Genomic DNA, 17,588 nt, shown 5'->3' with positions numbered 1-17,588 from the left:
GAGCACCTGGCACGCCCCAGTACATGACAGAGGTTTTACTCTGATCACCAGTCTGCTAAGTGGTGGGAAAGCTTACAACGGAACACTGGGCTGCAGGGTTTTGGGCTAAGCTTCCAGAGGAAGGCCCACCCCAAGGGGTGACACTGCCAAGGGCAGGACAGAGAATGGGTGCCACAGGGACCGTGGAGGCCAGCACATGTCCTTCCCTGGACCCTCTGCCTCTCTCTGACTCGCACTCAGGGGTTCAGGTTTCTCTGGCTTGCTGCCGCTCCAGGCTGCAAAAGGAAACAGGGGGCTGGCTGGGTCCTGTCTCTGGCCTCCTGCAGGAAGTGACTGCTGGAAGGAGGTAGGCTGTAAAGGCAGGACACAGACCCAGTAGGGAAGGGAAGGGAGGGGTGGCAGCGAGGCCGAGGTCACTCACCTCTTTGCACAAGCCATGGAGCAGAAGCGCTTGGAACGCTTGAATTTGTAGGCAAAGTCCACCCGGCCACAGAGCTCACACTTGAGCTTGAGGGGAGTACCCTCCTCTTTGGATTCTGAAAAGGATGGAGACGGGTGAGCGTGGAGAATGAGGTCTGTGACAGCTCCGCAGGGCCCCCTGCTCTATCCTGCCTCTCACTGTGTTCCCTTCCACATGATAGGCAGGAGTGGTCCAGCCTGGGCGAGGCCAAAGTGTTTTCCTCCCTGTTTCGGAAGGGCTGTCTGTCTCTCAAAGTGCCCAAGCATATGCAGTGATGCCCCTCGCACAGTGAGTGCAAGGACTTCCCTTTCTGACCTTGGGAGGAAGCAGGGGCTCACAGGGACTGCTCTGTGGGCTGTCCCAGCGCACCTTCTAGAACTGTGCCCACGACTGTGACCCACCTCACTGGCTGCTGGCCAGGGTTGCAGACCCCAGGGCCTACGCTGCTGGGCCCTGCACAGCCCAGGCCCTTGCCTGGCCACCATGGTGCCCCAGTTCCTGGTGCAGGCTCCTGGGGCAAGAGGAGGAGAGCACTCGTGCCTGGTGCTGCCTCCAGTCACTCCCACAACTCGCCGGTGACTTCCCTAGGGAGTGCGGCTCCTGAACTCCTGTGGCTGCAGCAGGGCTGGGGAGCAGGGGACAAAGTGTTCCCTGGACGTCTCCTGTCCCTGCTGCCTAGGGACAGAGGGAAAGGTTCGCACGGCACCAGCTCCGGGTCAGACGCGTACCTTGCAGATAGGGCTCCTCCATCTCCGAGTCCGTGGTGGTGGTGTGATCCTGCTGGGGAAGCTTCTCAGGCAAGAACCCCTGGGCATACTTCTTCTTGAGATTCCCCACCAGCAGGGACGAGCGTCCCACCTAGAGGACAGGCGACACAGGGGCCGTGAGGGTCAGGGGGAGAGGCTCCCTCACCGCGCAGCCGCATCACAATCACATGAACCAAGTACCCAGGCAGATGCCAGCCCCCCTCCTGCCGCCCCCACATCACCATCCCAGCGTACCCTGCTCTGCTGTCTAGCTCACGAGGCACCCAAGTACAGGCAAGGCTTCCGCCCCGGGCCACGAGGGCTCGGCAGGCTAGGAAGTTACCTATTCCTCCAGGTGTCTGAGGGCACAGATCAGGTGTGCCACAGCACAGAGCAAGCGCCAGGCCTTGTGCTCACACACCGGCCAGGTGGGCCCAAAGCTGGGGCTGGGGTGCACAAGGGAAATGAACACCCTCTGCTGGCTTCCTACTCTTGCCCACATCACCGCTGCCCTGCCCAGGCCAGGGGCACAGGCAGCTAGGAGAGCTGACTCTGAGCCCCCTGGGGAAATGCGGCCCCACGCATCCTCATTTTTGCGCTCCCTTTGTGATCTCTGTCCAGGCAGCCTCTCTGGGGTGCTCTTCAATATGCTGGTGCCTCAGCCTTACTGCAGGAGAGCAGGGCCGAAGCAGGAGCTGGAGCTATGCACAGCTATGGCGCACAGCTTCCGGGGGGAAAGCAGACAAGAGGCGACTTGTCGTTGGCATTTAGAGGGGCGGTTCAGCCGCATGCTCATAGCCTTCTGCTGACTCATCAAGCCTCTCACGGATCCAAGAATGGGCACAGGGCAGATGGCATCGCAGGAAGGCAGCGACTCTGGCAGCCAAGTAATTGTCAGAAGAGAGCTCCTGTACACCTGCCTCTGGGCTCGCAACACCTGCAGGGCGGGACCGCCTGGCCTCCAGCTCCCGCTGTCCCCAGCCACCCCGGGTTCTCCTTGCTTCCCTGCAGGCTTAGGTTTCTACTGCAGACAGTGGACTACGCCCTGGCCAGAGCGCTCCCTGAGCACACTGACTCCCCTTGCAAGGCTGTGCCTGCAGGAAATGAACTCCAGGCGGGGACCCCGAGCCCCACCCCATTCCTGGTTTCCCTAAGAAGTCTGTTCTGTGCAGGGGCTTTCTGCTCCCTAACTGGCCAAAGCTCTGGCACTCACAACTCAGTGTGGCCTAATTTCAGAGTCTCTCATCTCTCATCAGATACCCAAAGTGAACTCCTTCTAACCGAGGAGTCACAGGTCACTAGCCAGGGACACAGCTGAGTGTGAAACCCCTCACCTGGGGACCCTGCCAGTTATTACTGATCCCTGACCCCTTCACGACCTTGCAAACATACACAATTCTAGAAAGAAACGGCTCTGACATTCTTTTGGGGGGGAGGGAATTAGCAAAGAAAGAGCAAATTGTCTACATTTTCAGAAATGTTACATGGAAATGTAAAAATATTCTAATACACATCCAAAATATACTTTAAAAAAAAAAAAGAGGGGAAAAGAAGTAGTCCGTACCGGGAAAGGCTCCGCCCCCTCCTGGATCACAAACCCTTCGATAACATGCGTCAGGATTTGGGGTTTCACAATGGCCTGTGGTGGTTTATTCTCACCATTCTGGGGGGCAGTGCCGGCGATGCTGGAGGCAGAGTTTCCGTTCCCTGAGGTCATGCCGGGGCTGCTGAGGTCGGTCAGTGCATGAACAATGCCCTGCCCTGTCTCTGCAGGAGGAGAGCAGAACAAAGCATGCGCCGTCAGGACCAGGGGCCAGGCCCTGGCAGGAGCGCCCACACTGCAGGCGGGCCTGGCTTTTTGTGTGCCGCCACACGGCAATGCCAACCAGGCGGGCCCCTCCCCCAACGACCCATCTGCAGGCGGCACCGTTCCACGGCTGCACCACGAAGTGCGAGTGTCGCCCTTCCTGCCACGGTGCAGCCAGGCAGCCAGCAGTCTGTGCTGAGGGCCGTGGCACAGGCAGCCAGAGCCGTGTCTCTGAGGAGTTCAAACCCTGGGCAGCATCAACTTGGACAAATAAGGTAATGGTCAGCTACAGGGAGAAGCAAGCACTCAAGGCGATGTCCATACAACCAGGACAAGGGGCTGACCTCTGCTTAGGGCCTAGGGCATCCTGGGAGGCTCCTGGGAGGAGGATCAGACTTCAGAGCCCTGGGCATTATCAAAGCACTGAATCCCAGACGTCGATTCAAGGGAACTTGGTGTGTAGATCTGACTGTCCAGGGGCTGATTACCTGGGGTCACTCATCCAGACCTGCACCTGGGCATATCCCAGTTCTCCACGGGGAGCTGCCAGGCAGGACTGCGAGTTTCCATGCTGCTCCTGCTGCCCGCTGTTCTCAGCCCCACACACATCACAGACCCTCTCCCCCTCACTTCTCTGTGGCCCTTTCCTGAGCTCTCCCCTAGGAGTATGCTAGCTTTCCCCTGCAAGACCGGACAGCACGCTCCAGGAGGTATGGTGAGCCGCCTGGACACAGCCCCGGCCTCGCACAGCTCCCCAACATGGCGAGAGCTGCCTGCCTGTGGCCAGGGTGCCAATTCAGGAAGGCAGGAAGGAGGAGGGAGCAAACAAAGCAGTAGCCATGTTTGTGCTGCAACAAGCCTTGTTACTAAGCCTAACCCAGCGTGTGTGTGTGTGTGTGTGTGTGTGTGTGTGGAATATGCACTTTGATTTCAGTACATTGACAACTGAAGTAATTTTTGCACAAAGCTTTCTATGAAGATGCTCTTATTTCATATTAAAGATTGGAACTACCACCAGGGAACAAGAATCCACAGTGCCTGGTTGTATAGTAGGGAGAAATCAAAACAGGGAAGGTTCATGACTGGGTCGCAACAGGTCTCAGTCCCTTAGGCTCATTTTCTCACCAGAAGTGCTGGGGCTCAGTAAATTGGAATAAACTCTGTCTAATGAGATAAAGGGCTGCTCCAGCAGGCCATCAGCACAATAATGCCTCTGAGCTAAGCAGCCACCAACCAAGAGATGGCACTGATGAGGTGTTTTGTGTTTGCTTGTCACACCAGCAAGTTAGGAAAGCTGAGATGTCTATATTCCCTTGAAAAAACAATTATTTAACAGTTTCATCTTTTCTGCAGAGATGGAAAAAGTTCTCCTTTTTTTGGAATCAGTCTTTCTAAACTGCAAAGGTGTTTCAAAACTGAAAAAGGGAAATCTTTCCTTTATAATCTATAAATAGCTAGGAGGACTGAGTTAATCACACAATTAAATCAGATTTCTCTATTTTAATATTTAAAATTTTTAAGTATGCATTTGCATAATTATATTTTCCTCTGTTACCTAAAATATTTTAAATATGCAAAGACAAATATAGTTTATGTACATGAATAACTGTCATTAAAATACAAATCTTAGTATAGTATGAAAGCTAAAATTTTATTTTTAGATGGTGGCTATATCCTTCTCATTAGGACCGAGTGGAAACGTGCCCTGATAATTTAATGAACTACAGACAGCGGGACCACGGGACTGGAAAGCCGGGTGCACTGAACCCATCCAGCGATTTTCTGGCATCTGTTTGAATACCTCCGAGTGACAAAGGAACCCACTGCGTCTTTAGTAGTTTGCTCCCACCTTGGGCAACCCAATTAGAAAGTTCTTCCTTTGAGCCAAAAATCTGTCTTCCTGTTAATTTCTACCCAATTATCTTGGTTCTGTTCCTTAAGATCATAGAGAACAAGGCCAACTGGATTTGTATAATGGGCAAAAACACAGGCTTAGACCTGGCTTAGACACTGGTCTCCGTCACTGAGTGAATTATGGGCAAGTCATCGTCTCTCACTGAGCCACAGCGTCACGGGCTATAAAATAAGGATGCTAGTACCTACCTCACAGCAACACTGCGGGCACCAAGTGAGATGAGGAACAGCAGGAAAGCCACTCATGACCTCATACCAGCTCTCTCCTTCAGCCAAACCCCCTCTTGCTCTTTCAACTATGTGTTATATACAAAGTTGCAAGTTCATCGTTATCCTAGGTCTTCTTCACCTGCATCTTTTAACATCAGGTACCCAGACAATAATAAAAAAAATACCAAATATAGTTGTTGTTGTTGTTGTTGTTTTAAGAGATCTGGTTGGAAGACTTTTATTCAAACACCCCTGAAAACATAGGCAGAGGGAAGTGAGCTCTGTCCTCAGGTCCTAATTCCTCCATGAAACTCTGGGCCCACCCCCACCTGCCACCTGCCACCAGCACTCATCACCCACCAGCTGCAGATACCTCGTGGCCTTTTATGGGCTCTGTGCTGGCTCCCCGCCTCTTCCTTCCCCCTCTCAGATCGGTGCCTATTAACGCACACTGCCAGACGGGGGTCACTCTTGAGGACGGATTCCTTCCTTGTGCCAAACACTCGAGAGGACGCACAGATTCACCGGCCAGAGGCTCCAGAGCCAATGCCTGACACTGGGGAGCAAAGCCTTCAGAGGCAGAGTTTTTCAAAAAGGATCAGATAGAGAGAACACAAATAAACCTTTCGCCACGACACTGGAAACAGTCGCTTTCCGTAACCTCAGGAGACAGCATGCGGGAAGGGCGAGGAGGGTGTCTGTCTGGTGACTAGCGCGTTCGCAGCTTTTCTGCTTTGCACTCATCATCTGCTTTAGTAACAAAGGAGTTTGGGCTATTTCTGGAGCAACCAAACACAATCCCACCCCCTGCCACGCTCAGCACGCTGAGATTAATTTAATCTGCTTCCCGCTCTCCCAGACTGCTTTGCGGCCTGCTTGGGGGAAAGCAGCTTAACAGTGAACTTGCAGAAACCTGCCCTGCTGGTTGAGGCCAGATCAAAGAGACAAAGAAAGCCCCTATCTTCGGAATTCAGTTCTTTGCTCAGTTCCCTCCACCAGTCTGCAGGCTCTGAGTGCTGCCAGGGATTCCCACAGGTCTCAAATGCCTCCAGACAGTCAGACAGTCATTACCTGAACCAGAGGCTCACAGGCTGGGTGCTGGGAGTGCAGACTGGGGGAGGGAACTGAGGCCGAGTTTCTGAGGGTGGGGAGCAGGATCTTGCCTTTAACCGAAGCTGCAAGGGCCAAGCATTCGGATCCGAGTGAACAAGCCAGCGTGTGCCGGGGCGTCGCACGGCATCCACGTGTCCTCCTCCAGGCTTCTCAGTCCAGGCTTATTCACAGCCTCCGGCAAACTTCCTTTACTCAGAACAAACTGAAAAGACCGGCCAGTGGCCCCTCTACAAGCTCCTGTTCGTGAAATTATCTGCTTTGGGACTGGTCACTCTGATGAGCACAGCAGATTCCTCTGGGCAGGGAGGCTATAACTCACCTCTGTACCTTTCTGATTTTTAGACAGTGTATTTCATTTACCTGAAAGGCAGAGATCTCCTATCTGCCGGTTCACTCCCCAGATATCTGCAACAGCCAGGGCTGGGCTGGGCCAGGCCGAAGCCAGGAGCCTGGAACTCAATCTGGGTCTCCCACATGGGTGACAGGGACCCAGGTACTTGAGCCATCCCTCTGCTGCCTCCCAGGGAGCACACTAGCAGCAAGCTGGAGTGTAAAGTGGAGCCAAGATTGAACCAAGGCACTCTGATATAGGATGTCAGCATCCCCAGTGGCAGCTCCACTGCTGTGCCAGACGCCTGCCCCCGGTTCTGTATTTTTAGGAACTAATCCAATATCCAAGACATGGTGACATTGATGCCTGAGGTCTGTTCAGCTGGAGTGTACGGGAACCATGGTCTCAGCCTTCCCTGTCAACAGAAAAACTGCACGTCTCCCTGGTATCAAAACAAGCAACTTGGCACCAGCCGAGATTCGCAAATTGCTTTCTAAGGCTACGATGATTTGAGAGCAGCCAGGCTGGTGCCTGCCTACAGGAGGGACGCTTCTGGATACCTGTCTATAAAAAAGGAATAAGATACTCTTAGGCCACCGCTCCCTGTTTCAGTGGGGATTTCCTTAACAGAGCGGACACACAGCACTAAGTCTGCCATGGAAGACTGGAGCTGAGCAGATGCCCTGTGCCCTCTCAAACAGCTATGCTAGAACCAGACAACGTGGCAGGGCAGAAGCAAAAAGGCTTCTAGAAGAACAGTCCTGCCCTCAGGAGCAGGTGGAACGTGAGTGAGCAGCACTGAAGTCAGGGGGTACGCTGGTCCTGGCAATGCAAAATCTGGCCACTCTGGAACCATGTCTGAGGACAAAAACCACCAGGTTTGCTGGGACACGGTTTCTCACCACATCTGAAATGGCCATTTCTGATGGCGTGGCACTCACTCCCATCCACCCTTGACAAAGCCCTGAAGACCTGGGTCGGACGGGCGCCTCCTTCCAGCCCTGGGCGGGTCACTGCTGCTGTGTTCTCTGGACAGGAATCTTCTACCCAGCTCCGCAGACGGCAGTGGAAGCAAAGCAGAGCTGGTGAAGGCAGTGAATCGCCACCATGGATCATTCTCTTGTGGCAACTTCCGCTCAACAAATGGGCAAACGAGGCCACCTAAAGAACAGAGCAGGGGCCAGCACTGTGGTGTAGCGGGTAAAGCCACTGCCTACAGTGCCAACACTCCATGTGGACACCGTTTCGAGTCCTGGCTGCTCCACTTCCAGCCCAGCTCTGCTATGACCTGGGAAGGCAGCAGAGGATGGCCCAAGCCCACATGGGAGACTCGGAAGAGGCTCCCGCCTCCAGGCTTCAGATCAGCCCAGCTCTGGCTGTTGTGGCCATTAGAGGAGTGAGCTGGCAGATGGAGTACCACCCCCACACCGCCGCCTCTTTGTAACTCTTTCAAATAAATAAATAGATCCTAAAAAAAAAAAGAACACAGAGCCCTGTCTCTAGGCCCTGTGGTGCTGGTCACCTCACGGTGCCTCCACTGAGCAGGCCCCGCCTTGTGGGCAGGGAGGGTGAAGAACTGCTTGCTCTGAAGACAGCCTGAGCGAGCACCTGCAAGTGATGCCGGTGAAACCGTATCCAGGACGCCAACAGCAGCACGCCCAGGTGGCAGAGCGCACCTAGTGGAAGCAGCAGGCTGGACTGAGGGCAGAATGCCCAGCCCCTGTGGAAGGTCTGGGGGCCACTTGGGACCCCAAAGAAATTAGGGCCACCTGAAAACTGAGGGGTGGGCATGAGACATCATGAGTGCCAACTGTTGACACCTTCCCCCACTGGCTCCGCAGGGGAGGGGAGGAAGGGGGCTGGCCAGCTCCAGCTCTACCCTGGGACTGACTGAGCCCACTAATTAGAGGCTCATTTGGTTAACAACCCTCTTTAAAACACACTTGCAGTCATTCACACCTTCCTGTGAATCACCTGCCTCAGATAAGCACTGCTTTCCTCCCAGATTTCGGGAGGTCAAGTGTGCTGGGCGGTGGGGTGGCACTCACAGTTCACAGAGGACCGTGAACAGCTCAATTTTCCAGATGAAGCAACCTGGTGACTCACCCAAGGTCACACTGTGGCAGAACTCAGTGCCTCAGGTCCCCTGGGTGGGCTGCTCAGGGGAGGAAGGGCCGTGCTGGGATCCGTCACAGGACAGAGGACAGGGAACGGAAACCGCATCCTGGGACGTTTGAAACCAGAGGCCGGACGGCACATGTGGTGGGAGCGGTTGAGGTGAGAAAGGTGAGATGATCCCAGGGACTGGTTTCAAAAATGGGACTGCTGAGCTATTCGGGAGAGGCCCCTGCATCTGGCTCATCAGAACCTGGGCGCACTTCCCCGGCAGTGCTAACATGCAGCTAACACCACGTTTCCCCAGTTCTGAAATGCTTCCACTTTTAATGTGGCTCGTTTCCCCCACAGGACTTTGACACTGAAGTCACACATCGATCGCGCCTGAATCTGACAGTTCCCACACGCATGTGCACTTTGGAAGCCAGGCAAGAGCCTCTACCACATGCACAAAGGGCACTCTTGAGGGTGGGCGAGCTTCCCGCCCCGGGAGGCCTCTGTGCACCAGAAGGCAGGGCCAACCAGTGCCAAATGCTTGTAATTTTCCAGTCCTGCAAGGACACGGCTCGGACACGCACCTGGCCCGGAGGACGCGCGGCAGGCTGTGGCTCTCCTGGGGACGCCATCGCCCCTGCCCCGCAGCCCAGCCTCCTCAGGAGCAAACAGCAGTGCAGAGGATCCCTTGGGGCCCACGTTGCTGGGAGAGCGGTGAGCTCTGTTGTCACTGGAGGGTGAGGCCGAGTCCACCGGGGGTCCCTGCAGAGGCTGCGGTGTCGCTGCCCGGTGACCTGGTGGAGCCTGGGATACAGGACTGGAGGGCAGGCCTGCGCCCCGGGTCCTCAGCATCTGGGCTCGGGCATCTGTTGGGAGGGTGGCTCCTCCCGCGCTGGCAGCCATTACCATACAGCTGACTTCCCTGCTGTCTCCCAGGACACAGGCGGGGAGCGGGCCCTTCTGACTCACCCACAAGCCCCGGCTAAAGTGTACATAAGCTGAATTGTCAACAGCTGAATGTTTTCCAAGCTGCCACCCCCAGCTAAGAAGGAAGGAATCAATGGCACAACAGCCACCCCTCCCCCATGCGGTCAGGACACTGGGAGCCAAAGGGGATTTCCAAACAGCTGCGGCACCTACTCCCGGCCCACGACTGAGGACACGGGAGGGGCTGGATCACACACAGCCGCACCTGCAGGACCACAAGCAGCCAGGGAGACTCCGCATCCTCCTGAACACTGACAAGCAGGGTGGGTCCGGTGACACCCACTGGCAAGGCCAGGGGCTCCCACAGTGTCACATCCCAGGCTCTGACACGTTACAATTTCAAAAGGCAAAACGTCCGGAACTACTGGGAGAGGCTCTGCAGTCCCCATTCAGATCACGGGAGATGGCAGCAAGAGCAGCAGCAGCCCTGGCCTGGGCTCAGACCCAGGCTCATGTTCCAGCTGCATCTCTCACTCTCTGCGGGGCTTCAAGCATTTGCTGTCTGCTCTGAGACCGGGTTTCTCCTACCGCAAGGGAGGATCACGCTGCCTGGTGTGCAAGGTACAGTATCAGTTTCTACGTGGAACACACTTGGCACTGAATGGAGGGCGAAGCTGTGCTGCACCGCAATGAAAACTTCAGAATGAAAGATCTGGATTAAATCCTAGCTTGTGACGCCCAGCAGGTTGTAGACCTCAGTCTTCTCATCCACGGCATGGGGCATTTCGTTTGCCTTCCATGGAGGGGTGGGGATTACAGGAGGTGATGCAGGTATCACTCAGCGGGACAGGCCTGGCCTGGCCACAGGAGCACCCACGTCAGCGAGACCTCAGAGAAGCAGGGAACCATCCGAATCCCTCTCTCCCCAAGCCTGGCCTTTTGCACACTGGCAGCAGAGCTGGTCTTTCCTTGGCCCGAACTGAGGCAACACTCATGTTCCACAGACGTCCGATCTACTCGGGCTTCTCGTCCTGACGTTCCTGAAGTCAGGCTTCATGTTTCTCCCTCTTCTTCTTAATTTTTATTTATTTATTGAGAGATGAGAGAGAGGGAGAGCTCCCTTCTGCTGGTTCACACCCAAATACCTGCAATGGCCACAACTAGGCCGGGCCCAAGCAGGGAGCTGGGAGCTCGATCCAGGCCTCCTAGTGGGTGGCAAGACCTAACTGCTTGAGCCTCCCAGGGTCTGCACTAGCAGGAGGCCGGAGTCAGAAGCCAGGTACTCTGATGGGGGGCTGGCCACTCCTAACCAACCGCTCAGCTGCGAGGCCAGACTCCACCCCCCATTACCTCCACTCTGATGATGACAGAACAGAACAATTGCTTGTGCCCTTCGGGGCAGACCAACGGCCACTAATCCACAGAACAGGAAGAGAGAACACCAGACTCCTCTCCACACAGTTCAGAGTCCCAGAGCACTGTGCAGACAGTGCAGAAGAACCTCAGAAACCAGAGGTTAACTTTGAGACAAACAGAAGAACTGCTACATCCGGAAAACAGTAAATTGAAGAAGCCTGCGATGCCTTGGCCTATGAAAGAGAATCCATATAAAAGGCTGAAGACAATCGCAAGGAACAAAGATTTCTATGGGTTTACAAAAGAAATCTAGAAACCTGTAGGCAGCCATCTCACTATTTTCAGGCTGGTAACAAGGGCACGTAACCACTTTCCCTAACTTGGTAACTAATTTTTGGTTACTAACTGCAGGACCACTAATATTCTCATATACGTAGGGGTGGGAGGAGAGTGTAGGAGGAGTGCTAAGCCTCACTTTTCTTGACTATATGGGGTACTTCAAAAAGTTCATGGAAAAATGGAATTAAAGTTTGAGTTTAGGGGCAGACATTTGGCACAGCTTCAGTCGGCTGCACTGCAAACTGCAACGTCTGAGTTTAAGTCCCGGCTCCACTCCTGATTCCAGCTTCTTGCTAATGCACACCCTGGGAGACAACAGTTGATGGCTGCCACTCTTGTGGGAGATCCAGAGACTTCCAGGCTCCTGGGTGTGCCCTGGCCCAGCTCTGGCTGTTGTGCGCATTTGCGCAGTGCATCTCCCTCTGCCTTTCCAGTAATAAAATAAATGAAAACTTTTTAAAATGTGAGCTTATTTTGCTACAGAAACAATTATGAAATCCAAGCACAACTGTTCCCACATATTATGAGAAAGAACTGTTCTGCATCAAAAATCTCATACTTTAATTTCATTTTTCCATGCACGTGCTGAAGTGCCCTTGTATAATGCAATACATAATTAACAGTAATTTTGGAAATCAATCCTACTGCTAACTTCTGCTCTTGGAAAACATTATCATCTTCTGGTAACCACTAAGTTTTCAATCACCCTCCTCTGCCACTGTCAACGCACAGAACAGATAATGATCATGGGAAGCCTAGAAATATAGATTTAATCAAAATACTTTAAAAAATGTGTTTGTTTCATATTGACTGTTTTCTTTTAAAGTGTCATTTGTTTTCTACAAAAATGTCTTAATATAGCTGTGTGGCTGCAGGCCACATATGTATGGTTTTGAATATTCTAAAGATATCAGTGACGAGGGATAATTATACAGCCTTTGTGTCGTAAGAGCCATGCAAGTAGAATTTTAAAAATAGCTCGCAGCAGTCATGAACTTCCATTTCTTGCCAACAGTTTCAGTGTTCACTATCAGGAGTGGTCCTCCACATCTCCTAAAGAGCTGGCTTTGAAAGGGCAAGAATGCCACCTCTTCTTAACAGAAATAATACATTTCATTGCCAAGAAGAAAAGCATACATGAAGCAGACGTTTGCTTATGCTTTAAAGAAAGTCGTAACGGGGCTGGCTTTGTGGTGCAGCGGGTTGAGCTGCTGCTTGATCCAGTCCTAGCTGCTCTGCTTCTGATCCAGCTCCCTGCTCATGCGCTTGGGGCGGCAGCAGAAGATGGCCCAAGTACTCGGTGCCCTGCCACCCACGTGGGAGACCAGGATGGAGTTCCAGGCTCCTGGCTCCAGCCCAGCCCGGCCCTGACTGTTGTAGACATTTGGGGAGTGAACCTGCAGATGAAAGATGTCTCCCCTCACCCCTGCCCTGCCTTTCTTTCTCTGTTACTATGCCTTTCAAATAAATAAATAATCTTTGAAAAGGAAAAAGGAAAGTCACAATAGGGAACTGGGGCTCTGCAACCCCTGGATCACCCTGGCTCTCTGGCATCCGGGCTGCCGGCAGCCATCTCTTTAGCAGATGTAGAAGGCAGGCTCCTTTCTTCTGGACTTATGGAACTAAAATACCTCTCGGAAACAAAGCACAGGGAAGCCCGTCCTTTCTCACCAACTACACATAACTGGGAAGGGGAGGGAGAGAACAAAGACGTTTACTCTGCCAGCCTGGATGGTCTTCAAGGACCCCAGTAACTATTCTTTTTTCTTCCCCCTTTTTTAAAAAATTTATTAACATAGAGATTTCATGTATTTTTTGGTGCAATTCTAAGATAACTATACTTTCTTCCCTTCCTCAATCCCCCTCCTTCTTTCCTTCTATTGTTCCTTTAATTTTTACAGTAACATACTTTCAATTTACTGTATAATCACATGCTTAATGCACCACTAGCCATAAAGTTCAACAACTAAAAAGTAGAAAGACCAGTATTCCACAGGGGTATAGACAAGGGCTAAAACCAGTAAGCAAATCATAAGATGTCAGTTTCACTCTTAGATTTTTTTTTTGCATTCTATATTAACTACCACATATCAGGGAAAACATGATATTTGTCTTTCTGGGACTGGCTTATTTTTGTCTATTCTTTAAATGATATGCTGTGCTCTGATTATGCTCTTTTCTTCAAAACTAAAAACTTAAAATATTATTTATTTATTTTGAAAGTCATAGTTATAGAGAGGTTTTCTACCCACTGGTTTACCCTGTAAATGGCTGCAAAGGCCAAGGCTAAGCCAGGCTGAAGGCACAAGGCAGGAGTTTCATCCAGGTCTCCTATGTGAGTAGCACGACCCCAAACAGTTGGGCCATTTTCTGTTGCTTTTCCCAAGCCATTGGTAAGGAGTTTGACTGAAAGTGGAGTAGCCAGGACTCGAACCAGTGCCCATATGGGATGCTGGCATCACAGGTGGCTGCTTTATCTGCTATGCCACAGTGCCAGCTCCAGAACTAATTATTCTTAACTGTACAACTCTGGAATGACTCTAACATAGCCCAATTGCATTCTACTTCTGTTACCAATGAGGGAAAAACTCTAGAATTTGTAAGAATGCTGTGGTTGACAAGCATGAGGTTATTTTCCTAGCAAATTCACAAATGCCCATGATATAAAGTAGAATTAAACATAGTGTTTCTGAATGTCTTTACAAATATCAAATCAGTGTCCTGATGTGGCTAGAAATTAAAAATTTAAAATTTAAATAAAGTAATGCATAAAATAAACCCAGATCCATCTTAGTTGTGAATAATTATAGTTATCTCACGGGAAGGCATTTGGCTTAGTGGTTAAGAAAGCAGTCAGGGGGCCGGCGCCATGGTGCACTAGGTTAATCCTCTGCCTGCGGCGCTGGCACCCCATATGGGTGCCGGTTCTAGTCCCAGTTGCTGCTCTTCCAGTCCAGCTCTCTGCTGTGGCCCAGGAGTGCAGTGGAGGATGGCCCAAGTGCTTGGGCCCTGCACCCACATGGGAGACCAGGAGGAAGCACCTGGCTCCTGGCTTCGGATCGGCACAGCGCCATCCATTTGGGGAGTGAACCAATGGAAGGAAGACTTTTCTCTCTGCCTCTCTCTCACTGTCTATAACTCTACCTGTCAAATAAATTAAAAAAAAAAAAAAAAAAAAAAAGAAGAAGAAGGAAAGCAGTCAGGACACCCATGTCCCACATCAGAGTATCTGGGTTTGTTCCTGGCTCAGGCTGCTGACTCCGGCCTCCTGCTAATGCAGACCCCAACAGGCAACGTTAATGCCTCAAGTCATTGGGTTTCTGTCACTCCCATGGGAGATTCAGATTTCTAAATTTTTTTTTAAAAAAGATTGATTGATTTATTTGAAAGGCAGAGTTACTGAGAGGCAGAAGCAGAGAGAGAGCTCTTCATCTGCTGGTTCACTCCCCAAATGGCCACAATGGCCAGAGCTGGGCCGATCTGAAGCCAGGAGCCTGGAGCTTCTTCTAGGTCTCCCACGTGGGTGCAGGTGCCCAAGGACTTGGGCCACCTTCTACTGCTTTCCCAAGTGCATTAGCAGAGAGCTGGATTGGAAGTGGAGCAGTCAGGACTCGAACTGGCACCCATATGGGATGCCGACACTGCAGACAGCGGTTTAGCTGATATGCCACAGCACTGGCCCAGGGGATCCGGCTTGTTTCCAGTCCCAGTTTTGGTCCAGGCCAGTTCTGGTTGTTGCAGGCATTTGGGGAGTGAACAAGTAGATGGGAACACTCTCTATCTGGCTCTCAAATAAATAAAGGGCCTCCACTGTGGCTTAGCAGGCTGCTGCCTGTGATGCTGGTACCCCACGTGGACGCCTGTTTGAGACCGAGCAGCAGCTCCATTTCCCATCCAGCTCCCTGCTAATGGCCTGGGAAAGCAGCAAAAGATGGTTCAGGTACCTGGGCCCTTGTATCCACATGGGAAACCTGGAAAAAGCTCCAGGCTCCTGGCTTCAGCCTGGCCATTTGGGGAGTGCACCTCCCTTTCTCTTTCCCTCTCTCTCTGTCTCTCCCCACCATGTTCCTCTGCCTTTCAAATAAATAAAAAATAAATCTTTAAAATAGATAAATAAAACTTAAAACAAACTATCTTACACTTATTCAAAGTCCTTTTAACTAGTGAGTCATGTTGTAGTTTAAACCATGCCATATGGCGCCAGTATTGTGGCATAGCAGGTAAATCTGCCACCTGTGATGCGGGCATCCCACACGGGTATTGGTTTGAGTCCCGGCTGCTCCACTTCTGATCCAGCTCCCTGCTAATGGCCTAAGAAAAGCAGTGGAAGGTGGCTCAAGTGTTTGGGCCCCAGCCATGAGGAAGACCTGGATGAAGTTCCTGGCTTCAGTCCTGGCCATTGCAGCCATATGGGAGAGTGAACCAGTGGATCCAAGATCGCTCTGTGTCTCTCCTTCTCTAACTCTGCCTTTCAAAGTAATAAATAAACTTTTTTAAAAAAATAAACCAGGCCATAAAGACGTTCAAGCACAGGTTCCTATATGCTGAGACCCTTAATGCAGCTCTGCGCTCCCCAGGAAGGTGTGCGATCCCCGGAAAGAGCCGCCTGTGGTCAGCACGGAGGCCCCGTCACAGCAGGTTGCATAAGGCAGTCAGGGCGGGCAGGCTCCGGCACAGGACCTCACTGTGAGACAGTCTCCCAAGGGTGTACAAAGTCCCTCTACATCCCCTTCTGTGAGATTCCTCCTGACCACAGAAAAACATCCTCTTCTTCCAGTTGCAAATTGGCACAAAACAAAGGAAATAAAAGAGAAAGCACCACTTAGGAAGACTGCTTACTCTCATCTCTCCACGTGGTCTCTGTTCAGAAGGGAATCTTTATGTGGGTGGGACCAAACGTCGGAAGATTAAATATGGAACAGCTGAAGAGAACTTGGACCGTAAACTCAGAATGACTCAAGAAGCGGGAACAAACCCACGGTCAGCTCATACTTGGTAATTACCAAACACGCGGCGGCAGCACCAGCGCTGGAACCACCATCCTAGAGCCTAGTTTTTCGTTTTGTTTTGGCTGCTGTCCCAATACCAGATCAAAGTGGACTCTGCCGGGAGGAGGGTGATCTTTATTAGGCAAATGGTTGCGGGAGTGAGGCCCATGGTCAGAGAGGAGGAGTCCCAGGCAGCCACGTCCCAGGACAGACGGACCCCAGCACACGGGGAGAAGCTCCTAGTTATCTGTGTGCGTCCTTACATGAGACCACCAAGGAAGGGCACGACCACGACCTGGGGGAGACCAGCTGGTTTTACACCATCATCTCGCCACTCCCTTTCCCTCTGGAAGATCAGAACCAAGGGATCCAAAGTATCTGAGACAGGAAATGAGTAAGGCAGGAAAAAGGATGTGGTCTGAAAAGGAGTGGATTCTGGGGCTGAGCCAGAGCGAGTAACAGCAGCAGGGTCACAGCTGGGGGAAGGGGTCCCGGTGGCAGGAAGAGGAATCTCAGGGGCCGTCAGCCGGGACTGGCAGAGTCTCCGTCTGGAGCAGCGAAACACCACCCTCCTCAGAGGAATCCTCCGCAGCCGGGCTCAGCGAGCCCAGACAATGGCCGGAGCCGTCACTGGGGAAGAGGAGAGGCGCTGGGGTTTCCTCTTTACTTGGGCTCCACAAAGGAAAATTAAAAATTAAGCCGAGACCTGGAAGAGAGGCAGACAGGACTGGGAGGGGTGTGATCTAACACCCACACACACGGGCCAGGCCCCGCAGGGCCCGGGGCCGGCGGAGAGACTGCTCCTGACAACGCGGCAGGACAGCGGAGAAGCCAGCCCGGGACGCAGAAAAGCGGACCGAGGAACGACCCACTTTCTCAGGACCAAGGCTGGAGAGCAAACAGGCATCTATTCTTCCCAGGGGGCATGGTCAGGCCTGGAAACAGACTTCGGGTGGGCTGAGAGGCAGGCCTCACGTGACCCAGAGGGCCTGGAAGGGGCAGGTTCCCAAAGAGCACCACTCCCCAGCTGCCAGACCCTCTGCGAAACAAGCCCGCCCTTGTGATCGCGCCAGGCCCAGAAGCTCTGGTTCCCTGGCAGGGGCTGCGACTTAGGTGCTGACTCAAAAGTGTGAACACCCCCCCCATCTCCCCCAGCACAGATGCCCGTGCTGGGTGTGGGTTGTGTGCTAAGATCACCTGTGTGTTCTCTCCAGTGCCTGGGGCAGCATGGCACAGCAGGCAGGAGCCTAAGCAAGCCCTGTGTCAAGTCTGACACAATGAAACCAAA

General features: G+C 52.5%; 1 protein-coding gene across 5 annotated transcripts in view; it reads right to left on the bottom strand.

Moving 5' to 3' along the window:
- The window catches only part of PHC2 (polyhomeotic homolog 2), a 118,947-nt gene that overhangs the window by 7,192 nt on the left and 94,167 nt on the right, over positions 1 to 17,588 (bottom strand). For 4 of the 5 annotated variants that reach the window (XM_017350218.4, XM_008273724.5, XM_089299132.1 and 1 more), the window contains 3 exons: positions 2,771 to 2,973; positions 1,189 to 1,318; positions 422 to 536 (listed from right to left, as the gene is read on the bottom strand). In XM_017350218.4, coding sequence (XP_017205707.3) covers positions 422 to 536; positions 1,189 to 1,318; positions 2,771 to 2,973 — 448 coding nt within the window. The remainder of the gene's footprint in view (positions 1 to 421; positions 537 to 1,188; positions 1,319 to 2,770; positions 2,974 to 17,588) is intronic. The other variant, XR_016210204.1, reaches the window with a different exon arrangement.

Source organism: Oryctolagus cuniculus, chromosome 7 (assembly GCF_051225735.1).
Source record: "Oryctolagus cuniculus isolate XC-2025 breed Fujian yellow rabbit chromosome 7, ASM5122573v1, whole genome shotgun sequence".
Taxonomy (NCBI): domain Eukaryota; kingdom Metazoa; phylum Chordata; class Mammalia; order Lagomorpha; family Leporidae; genus Oryctolagus; species Oryctolagus cuniculus.
The sequence above is the reverse complement of the archived record's forward strand: the minus strand, read 5'-3'. Positions and strand labels throughout refer to the sequence as shown.